The 11238-nt window shown below is 36.4% G+C and overlaps 1 protein-coding gene across 1 annotated transcript; it reads left to right on the top strand.

The window, feature by feature from the left end:
• The first annotated feature begins 7163 nt into the window (after positions 1-7163).
• On the top strand, positions 7164-10704 carry dynlt2b (dynein light chain Tctex-type 2B). The gene is made up of 5 exons (XM_080883180.1): positions 7164-7507; positions 8057-8190; positions 9884-9953; positions 10351-10414; positions 10490-10704. The coding sequence occupies exons 1-5, from the start codon at positions 7461-7463 to the stop codon at positions 10535-10537; spliced, it is 363 nt and encodes a 120-aa protein (XP_080739306.1). The 5' UTR covers positions 7164-7460; the 3' UTR covers positions 10538-10704.
• Positions 10705-11238: the final 534 nt, after the last annotated feature.

Below are 11238 nucleotides of genomic sequence, written 5' to 3'. Positions count from 1 at the left end.
TAGCCGGATCATTGCAGTACTCACACACTGTAGCCAAATGTAAGCGGTCAAGAGTTGTGCCTTTTCATCCTGAAAGACAACCCAGTATATGCCAAGGGATTAAAAAACATTGGTGTTGCTATGGAAAGAGAATCATTTGAGCAATGTGGATATGGTTTATCCATTTCTCTAAGTATTTTGCCTTTACTTAAAGAGTTTTAGAGTGCAGTCTGTATACACACTTGTTACATTTTATGTGATGTGATGTTCTGATCGGTGAACATACCACCCCTAGAATCCCATACAGAGTGAAGAAAATAGTGACATTGGTGCATGTTGACATGTTCCTCACAGGCCGTATGTCATTCAAGTCAAAGACCGGAGACAGAGCCTCCAGCAGGGCAGGTTGGGTTGGCTGAGAGCAGCTAATGGTGTAATTACTGCAAAAAGCTGATGAGACAATGAAATAATATTGAGTGTAATTATGTTGCAATGTTTGGCTTGCAATGAGATTTTAACAAGAAAAAAAAATCTGTGTTTATTTTGTACTTTGTAGAAATCATTTGGAATTTAATGAATTCTATATTGATTTGAATTTCCAATTTATAACTCAGTACAAGATAATTTCACTAATCCTGAAGTTCTTTTACTATGTTACACAAACATTGTTCAGTAGACACCAAAAACTTTCTTCTAGACTTTTTCTTTTTGAAACTGATGCTGACTTGTTGTTGAAAATGAAACTCAAATACTCATAGTATGGTTCAGAAAATTCTTACCTGGCATGAAGATACTGAGGGAAATAATCAGGGTAGACTTGATTGATGACAGGAGACCCTTGAATAAAAGCAAGTACAATCAAAAGGTCTGATGGTTAAATGATGAAATGTTTAAATAAAGTAACAGAGGATGTATTGAATTGGTGGTGCTTTATTGATCCTAAGGAATAACATAACATAAACACAATGCAGGTATACCTTACCATTTTGAAAGTGAAATTGTTGTATTCCAGCTGCTTTGGAAACTGTTCTTTGATATACTAGTGAATAATAATCTTCTCAAAAATGGACACATTCATTTGCTGTCAGCCCTATTAGTCAGCGCCTACAGTCCTAAAGTGTGTCTCTACTTATCTGGGAAACTAACTCTCGCAAGTCTAAGTCAGCCTTCATGGCCAAGATATACATAATGTCACTAAACAAAACGTGATGTGGACAAACCCATGGAAAAGTTGTGGAGCAGGCAAAACTAAAGGCAGGGCAAGTGCTTTGCCTGTAGGTGTTTTCAGACAACATGCAGATAAACCACAGTTAATGTACTGTACCTCAGTGTGTGACTCGAAAAATGTTGAGGACTGACCACAGCAATGTCAGTGCCACACCTGCTGATCACAGGCAAATGAAGAGGTGTTGCTGTGTGACAAACAGGTTGACTTTGCTTTCATGCAAAACCTCCTATCAGATAACCTTTTCCTTTTTTCAACAATTGTGCAAAGAACAGTGGGCCAGAATTCCTCCACAGTGACGTTAAAAACGCATCTGCAGTTACCACAGATGCTTGATTGCAGTTCATGCTGCCAAAGGATGACATAACCAGTTATAAGATTTAGGGGGCTTGCACTGATGTTTGAATATCTTTTTCTAAATCATGAAAAACAGTAAGTTATAATTTAAAGGCAGATTTTTATTTATTCTTTGTATTATCTTTGTCTGCACTACAAACACTTCATAAAGGCAGTTTAACTACAGTTGCAGGATCAGTAAACATGACGCACTAAAGTCTCCTCTTGCACTGACGAGTTTGAAAAAAATGGAGAAATAAAATACATTTCCAGAAGATTTTCATTTTTTTAAATTTTTGTAAGAAAACAATATCGTCTGAGACAACAGCACGTGTTCACCCCCTTCCTTTTTTTTTTTACAATTAAAAAAGTAACATAAGAGAAAGTGTACTTATTAATATTTATGAACATGCACATGTTTGTTCTTAAAATACCAATCCAATAATATCTTTGCATATTTTTTCTTGAAGAATGGTGTTTTTTTCTCTTTGAAAAAATTACCCAGGCTCATTGTAAAACAATGTATTATATTTACCAAAATTCATGGTATGTACCATGCTTCATGTGTAAGCTGTGTGTGTGGCTCTAAATCAAATTAAAAAAGAAGATGTTGCCCACCTCTCTTGAACAATAATGTCATGCCTAGTTTTTTTTTCAAAAATATGTATTATTTATTTACAAAATCAGAAAATACGAATTTAAATGTGAAAAGTGACTCCTGTAGACCTTCATGTCATATTTAAATCTTGACTTATTTAATTCATTTGTAACAGTAAATGTATGAGAGCTTTTGTGCTAATTAACGTTTTTAACAAAGAAAGCAATATATTAGCTAAAGCTGTCTGCTACCAAGCACAAATAAAGGATACATACAACAATGTGCATCTGCTTATTACAGAAAGAAGAAATACAATAAAACAGAATGAAAGAAGGCAAAGTTATGATCGAACAGAAACAGGCTGACTTTAAAAGCAGCTCATTTTGTGCACACGCCTTTGATGCACCCCTCACAATGTGTGGGCTCATGCGGGCTGTCAACGTCAAAGCTTCTGAAATACCGCTTCCGTCCACCAGGGTTTTTATGGTAGCACTTTTGTTTTATTTTCTCCACCAGATTCTCCATGAGGATGTGCACATTGTCAGATTCCACGCTGGGATTCTCCATTGGAGCTTCGGAGCACATCTTGCAGTTCTGGCGTAAGGGCCTCACCTTGACAGTGCCCTGCCCGTTTTTCAGGCGCATGTGGAAGAGCACCTTCACCTTGTTGGAAGGCCATTCTCTTCTGCACATGGAACATTTAAACCTTGGAAATGAAAAAGAGCATGTGTTACTTTACTAGAAGAGTCTAGAGTGATTATATGATTATTTTTAATACGAGTTTAAACTTGCATCGAATTGTTTTTTAACGAGATGGCACCCACGCAAGGAAGTGAAAGGAAACAAATGATGTCAGCTCCATCTTACATCTTCAGTTCTAGTGTTGCTAGTCTAAAAAATATGCTCCCATCATTGAAACTCTGGAATATTCTTTTTACTTTTAATGAACTAAGCCTCCTTAGCAACTACATTTATTCCCTCATCTTTAATGTTGCAATCTTCATGCACAGTAATTGGCATAATGCAACTATATTTTTTATATATTAACCTATGAAATATACCATACTGAATATACAAACCACACTGACCTTGCACCTGTGTTCCTGATGTACTGCTTCCAGCCCATGTCTAGGTTGTCAGGCTCAATGTTTTCATCATACTCTAAATACCAAGAGTCTCCTCGTTTAAGACTCTGTGCTTTAATACGAAAGATACGTATCCATTCAGGTGGCAGCATCTTTTAGGTTAAAGTGGTCGCTGGTAGCTGAAGAAGAAGGATAACTCTAACAGCTGATGTGTGCAGTAAACAAACAGCTGGTGAGAATGAGTCATCCTCCTCAAGCTGCGAACTTTGACTGTGGCTCTGCCAGAAGAGTTTGTGGGGAAGACAAAACTTACAACTGTAAAACACGCTATCTTAAGTTTCAGTTACAGTTTTGTACAATCGATACTGAAAGCGTTTCTTGTTAAGCAACACTGACACCTTCTGGTTGCTCTCCATGCTCCTCTTTGCCCAGGTAGACTCAGAAGGCTTTTCTGTATTGCTATACTTTTTGCACTTAGTCGGTGTGACGAAAATGTGCAAAATGTTTTCACTGTGTATAAAAAAAAGACATTAGTGAACATTAGTGGGAAAAAGAGCTGATAAAAAACATTAGTGAACACGTGATTCTTATCATCGTGCTTATAACTCAACTCAGCACTATACCTGCACTCTACTGATTTTGTTTTTCTTTTTGTAGCTTCTCCCTGGTAGCAGGTAGCTCTGCATATGTCTGTGCGCATGTTCAAGCAGGTAATCTTTTGCTTGTTAAGCAAATGTGTGAAACTCTACAATATGGAGTCATTAATTATAATAATGTAGAATAAGAATATATAACATTCATTTATTTATTTGCTTTTTCTGGTAACATAAGAGCAAAAAAGATGTTAATTTTACATGTTCACCACTTTATTTATTTATTTATTTTTGCCAGAGTGAGAATATTTCACTCAAAGTAGTGACTGACAACAAATGTGTGCACAAAGGCTAAACCATAAACCAGCAGGTTCCAGTGTTGCTACAAAACATTTCAGTTTCATTTCACTTACAATCTAATGATTCGCCATCTAATATTCTGATGTTCATTGTATAAACCATAACTGAAACTTAAGGAAGCCTGCTTTGCACTGGTAGCTTTCGGTTTCCTCTCAGCTGGTACAGCCTTATTTAAAGTTCGCAGCTTGAGGAGTCATTCTCACGAGTTCCTTGTTTACAGTACAGATCAGCTGTTAGGGGTTTCTTTCTTCTTCAGCCGATTTAATTGAAAAGATGTCACCAGAATGGACACAAATCTTTCAGATTAAAGCAGAAGATCTTAAGCAAGGAGACTCCTGGGAATTACAATATGATGAAAATATTGAGCCTAATAAGCCAAACTTGGACTGGAAGGAGTACATCAGGAACACAAGTGCAAGGTCAGTATGCTGAACAACTGTTAATTACTGCAGCAGGTTTGCATTGAGTATTTGCATGAGTGTTAATATTTACACTATTGTATATTTGTGTTACATTAATATGCCTTACATTACGCAATGTGCGTGATAAAAGTACACCATCAATACATTTTAGTTATTAAGGAATATTTGTTCATTCCTTGTTTGGTACAATTCCAGAGTTTGAATGATGGAAAATAATTGGAAGTGGTATAAATACAACTTTACCTAAAAATACAGATTTTAGTCTACCAATACTTGCCTTTAAGAGCTATTCTAGCGATTCTAGCTCTGTCTGGTATTGTGTAAACTGGAATAAGTAACATCAGATGGTTTGTTTTCCTTTTATGTTCTTGTTCTTCACTTTTCAAATGTCATTATTACACTATTAATTAGCCAAAAAGCTAATAATTTGGTCTGCTCAGTTACATCTAAAGATATATTTATTAGATTTTCCTCTTTCTTTTATGACATGTATTGTATTACTGTGGTGGCACATCACTGTAACACTGTAATGAATATACTATGGTCATATTCACCTATCCATCCACAAGTTTCCACTGAGTATTCTCTAAATAAAACAAAAAAGCTGAGTAAACATAAAAAGCACAAGCTTCTTCCCTTTGAAATATATTCAACTTTCATAGCTCGATAGTAATTTTTTTAAACAAATTTAAACATAAACATCATATGAATCACACATTCATCCATCAGAAGGGACACAGTTAAGCATGAGAAGCTCAGTTATATCTCCTCCCACTGCCCTTGTAAATGCATTTGATTCCACCCAACATCTCTACTACTTACAGATGTGATTCTGAGTGCAACACATAGGGCAGCTATCAGCTTTTACACAAATCATGAGTTTAGTGCAAGTTTGTGTGGTTAAATGAAAAATTCTGAATTTTTTAAAAGTAATTTTGACTTCTACTGAAACAGACATTCTCTTTCTCTTTTTTAATTTCAAGTTTCAAATGTTCCATGTGTCGAAGAAAGTGGCCTTCCAACAAGGTGAAAGTGCTCTTCCACATGTGCCTGAGAAATGGGCAGGGCACTGTCAAAGTGAGGCCCTTACGTCAGAACTGCAAGAAGTGCCCAAATGCTCCAATGGAGAATCCCAGCGTGGAATCTGAGAACATAAACACCCTCATGGAAAAACTGGTGGAGAAAATAAAACAAAAGTGCTACCATGAAAACCTTGAGGAAAGCTACCGACCTTTCAGACTCTATGAAGTCAAAAGTCCCCATGAGCCTGAACACTGTGAGGGGTGCATAAAAGGAGTGTGTACAAACAATCTGTAGTTTTAAATCTATTTACTTATATTATCAATATCTGATTCGGGGGCTTTAATTATGCTGTTTGCCTCAAATAATGGTAATGTTAGTGCTCAGTCATTACTTCAAAGCTGAAGGGTATACAATTCACAAATTCTGCACAAGCAAAACATGAAGTCCATTTGTGATTAGACATGTGAAAACTTACTGTTTACAAACAAAATGCACGTAAGTCAAAATTGTCTACTATCAGTAAATGTAGCATAATGTTTACAGGAGTCACTATGTCAAAATGATTTGTAAATAAAATAAAAAAAAAACATAGTGGTGATGTTGCAATAAGAATTTGGGAATTTATGATATTGTTTCTTCTGTTGAATGCATTGTTGTTGAGGTGGATAGCAGTTTATTTATTTATTTGTCTTCTGTTTAATGAAGTAAGCTAAATAAGATAAGATAAGATAAGATAAGATAACCTTTATTAGTCCCACACGTGGGAAATTTGTTTTGTCACAGCAGGAAGTGGACAGTGCAAGAGTTATGAGAAATGACATGAAAGATCATATACAACTGTATATTATTATTATTATTAAGATTTATATTTTTCTTTGTCCCCTGTTGGTCTGAAGTGTTCTATATAACGAGCAACTGAAATGAAACAAGTGCATCTTTGTGCCTCTTTGCTAACAACCTCTGTGGCTTAAAGTAAGAATAAAAATTGCAAAAAGATGCAGATTTTGCACATATAATGACACTATTTAGCAAGCATAAATTAAAAATGAATTAAAACTTTTGAAATCGCTGTTGAAAATGTGTCTGCATCTGTATATTGCCAGAGCTGGAAGTTGTTCTTTAAAGACAAATTTACTCACATCTTATCAGTTTTGGGTCTGTTTCTTCAGGGGCTTTGAGCAATGGGAAGCATGATTTGATCAGGCTGCAGCTAAAAGGCCTTAGAACCAGCTGCATTCAGAAGTCACGCAGATACCATGAGTAGCCCAGCAGTTGAAATTATTACATATATTAAAAAACATCATTTTAAGACAGTGTGAATCATGTATGAGTAAAGGCAGTAAAACATCACTAATGGGGACAGAGTATAAATGCATTAGGTGGAAACAGAAACGATTTCATAAGTAGTAGAAGGTTTATGTGTTTAGGTTTACAAGATGATGAAGGAAGGCTTGCAGACAGCTGTCCACATGTTGTAGCTGTTTACGATCACCAGGGGGCAGTGTCACTGACAACCGGTTTGAGGCCTACTACAGCTTCTACTGCTGTTGATCTTTCAGCTAGTCACCGAGAAGAGCGGAGTTAAATCGAAACTGCAATCGAGTGTTAAAAACTGTGAAGAGTGTCCAGTAGCGCCATTATCTGTGATTTTCGTGCTTTTTTGATCAACTTTAATGTACACACGGAAGAAAAACGAACCGGTTAGCTAAGCGGTACTCTTATTTTGAAACAGGAAACAAGGGAAAACGTCGCCATGGTTACGGGTAGCATTTGGCTAGCTTCTTAAAGACGCTCTTCACATTTATTTGCTCGATACTGTAGTTTGAGTACTCATATACCATGGGGGAGTCCGATACTTACCACATACGACCCAATCATCAGCAGAAGTGAGTTGATTCATGTGGTTAAACGGCTTTTTTCCCACACAAGTAAAGAAAACTAGAATTTAGCATTTTAGCTAGCTGATTCGCGGTCTACTTTTAGCTGCGCAGTTGTTCCAGCCTTGAATAAATGACATCTACCGTCAAACTTAATTTAGTAGTATAAATACTACCAATCGTCAATCAAAATAATGTGGTTACGTGTGCAAACTTGAATTTTTAACCGAAGTTTAGTCTGTTACAGCGTTCATGCAGATTTATCTGCAGGAACTTTACCTATTTTTCCTGTACAATGCAGATGTACCAGGGCATTCAAATGTGATTACTTTAGGCATGTAGTTACAATATACAGTGCCATAGGTAAATAAGTTTAAAATGCAAATGAAAAAAAACGTATAGCTGTTGAATATAGAATGTATTGTTCACATGACGTGTATTAGCATGCATGTTGCCATTATTAAGATATTTATTATTAAGATATTTGTGTATCAGAGGCTCATTGTGCTCGTTGGAAGGTTCATTTGCTGTCTTGTTGTTTTCCTGTAAATCTTGCAGGTTCAGGCCAGCTGTTGTGAAGGAGTGTATTCGTGAAATTGTGAGGGAGCGACTGTCTGGGGTGCAGTACAATCCAGAGGAAGTCCCAGAGCTGACCCGTTCACTGGCAGACTCTGTGAAGGACAAAGTAAAGAGTGAGTGAAGCATTGTCACTCTCATGTGCTGTCAAAAGGACAGAACATTCAATTATTTCTAAAAATTTTAGCCGCAGCTTATAATGACCACTTTAATTATAGGATGTGGCAACCATCTGTGTATCTGTTTAAATAACAGTAAACTTGTGTTTCACGTAGAGGTACCCAGGTGTCATAGGCACTTTTTTCCAAGTAACTGAAAGGTTCCTTCAAACGGCTGTTTTCTGCATTTCCACTGTGGTACTCAGACCTATAAAGATGAGGCATTTTAATCTGCTGCATGTAACTTTTTTCATGCAGCTACCACTACATCTCAGGCCAATATGTGTCATGATTTCCAGGTTCAGTACTGTGCAGAAATCTTGAGTCATCCCGCATTTCTTCATATTTTTCTTCTTAGGAGCCAAACTTTTTTACATTTTTAAAAACTGGTCCTGAGCAATAGTTCTCCAGGCTTTCTGAATGCCATGGCCAACTTATTCTCTCATTTTCAGTCCAGTCCTTTTTACCTGACCATTTGCATCATTTTCGTAATTTTTAACTTAACTACTAGTTAACTACTTAGCACTGATCTATAAACCATTCAGGGGATGAACCAGTGTTTGTGTCTACTTATAACAGAAAACTTGCCAAAGAACTCGTTTTAAATTGTGTCTTTAGGCACTTTGTTACAAGCAGCCTGTCACAAAAACACATGATTGTTCCCATTACTTTAGTTGAATATAAGAAAAATGAACATATAATTTGACAGTCATAAAATATTTTTTGAGCCAACATGGTGATTCCCAACAAGTTATTTTGTCAAAATCAAGAATATCTTAGGATAGTGTCCAGTGTGCTAGCATTATATTGGGGAAACTGACAAAGTGGAAGATAAAAGAAGACGTGCCAGGCTTAAAAAACTATGTACAGCAGATGAACTGTATCTGAAAGTCATTAAGACATCCTTAGGTAAATAAGGTTTTTTCCTTAAGAAGTTGGAAAAAAAATCCTGCAGAGACCTGACACAGGACCTGAGAGATGGAACTGCCCCTTCTGCTGATCCATCTGCTCTTCACTGAAGGTTCATCAGAAATGGTCTCACTGAATGGTGATTGTCAGGAAGCCATTCTTTAAGAAAGGAAAAAGAGAGAAAAGGCTGAAATTACGCCAAATTACACAAGACACAAGATCTGGACTGAAAATCAACATGTCTTAATGAGTAATGAATCCAAATTTGAAATTTTTGGTTCAAGCCATCAGTATGTATAGACAGAGGACAGTCAGAACAGAGACACAACAGTGAGTGTGTACACATCTATAAGACACGGTGGAGGCTCTGTCATGGTTGGGGGCTGTATTTTTAGCCAGTGGTGTTGGGGATCTATCTTTTTCTATCGGTGTTAGCTTTTTGATGCGTGTTGACTTATTCAGGGCTCCAGTACCACAATGGTTTGAATGCAAACATTTCTGAAAGTTTCAGCAGTGGAAATGCAGCAGTGACAAGACTAAAAGGATTGTGGATCTTCACAACAGCCTGTTGGAGCAATAAATGTATAACACCATAAATTCCTGGCCCCACAATGTTAATGAATTATTTCCCATTTAAAACAAATTTGATTAGTAAAAAATATTGACTAATATTCATATTACACAGTATTTTTTTTCTTTTGGATGTACATATAAAATACTATCCTATTCTCTTTGTGAACAGATTCAGGATTTGACAAATATAAGCTTGTTGTGCAGGTGGTCATTGGAGAACAACGAGGGCAGGGAGTCAAGTAAGTCTTCATTTGGTACTGGAAACATTAGTCTTGCTCTTGACTTTCAGAAACTGACTTTGACACAGGGATTACGGTTAGGGCTCAGGGCTCAGTGTATTTTTTAGACATGTCATATGTTGTACCAGAGAACGGAGACCGGATCATTTAGGTTGTTAACAAAGATCTGCTCTTCATATTTACATCATCAGTATCAGCAAACACCTGATTAAGGTAAAACTGTAGTGATTCAAAGTTACTAAAAATTTGAAGTATCAGTAAAAGCAAACGGTAGGACCGTCTCAAGAAGACACAACCATTATTTTACATTTTTTCAGCGTAGTTTTTTTTTTTAAGTAGTTCAAACTTTAAGATTTTCATTGCTTGGTCTCTGTTTGTGTGTTTTTTTTCTCCCCAGGATGTCTTCCAGGTGTTTTTGGGATGCTGACACAGACAGCTATGCAGAGGATGTTTTCATGAATGTAAGTGCTCTGCTCAGTCACAATTTCATCACTCGAGTCCGCTTTCTAAAAAGCACTCTGATTGTCCTTCCACAGGACAGCTTGTTCTGTGTGGTAGCAGTTTTTGGAAGCTATTACTACTGAGGAAGAGAGGATGGACCACAGGAAAAAAAAGACTTTTACATGAAAATGAGCTGGCCTCAACTAAAGAAGCGACGCACATCTGGTCTTAAAAATGAAAAACCTCATTGTGATTTTGTGACTTATTAAGGACAAAGACTTGTTATGGCTTTTTTTTTTTTTTTTTTTTTTACCTCAAAACATTGTAATTGTTTAAAATGATACATATATTGTTACTGTATACAAGGTTACAATACTTTATGTTTACTTGGGTCTATTATATGCCCAAGTTACTGTTTATGAGAATAACATCTGAGCTCTGTGAGTTCTCTGAAAGCTGACTGCTTTCAATGTGCAGTTTCCAGCATTTTTTAATACAGGTAATAACATGGTCATCTGCTCTATGCACAGAGAAAGGCCAGGCAGGTTTATTCCAAGCCAAAAGCCTTTAAAGTGTCATTATCTTCATACAGTTTCACAAGAGTCTTTAGTTTGTTTTATGCAGTAAACCTAACAAATGAATAAAGGTCAGATTTAATATATTTGGTGACATTTTAATTTTTCACCTCTACACCTGTTAATATAACTTTATTTATCCCACACTGTTGAAATTCAACTATCACAACAAAAAGTGAATCAAAGACATACAAAAGGCTATTGTTGGTACAGGAAAATGTTATTGTGAAAAAACAAAAGATTGTATTATTTCGAGCAGTTGACTGAGC

The sequence above is a fragment of the Rhamphochromis sp. 'chilingali' genome (genome assembly GCF_963969265.1).
Source record: "Rhamphochromis sp. 'chilingali' genome assembly, chromosome: 5".
In the NCBI taxonomy this organism is placed as follows: domain Eukaryota; kingdom Metazoa; phylum Chordata; class Actinopteri; order Cichliformes; family Cichlidae; genus Rhamphochromis; species Rhamphochromis sp. 'chilingali'.
This window is presented reverse-complemented; position numbering and strand designations above follow the sequence as displayed.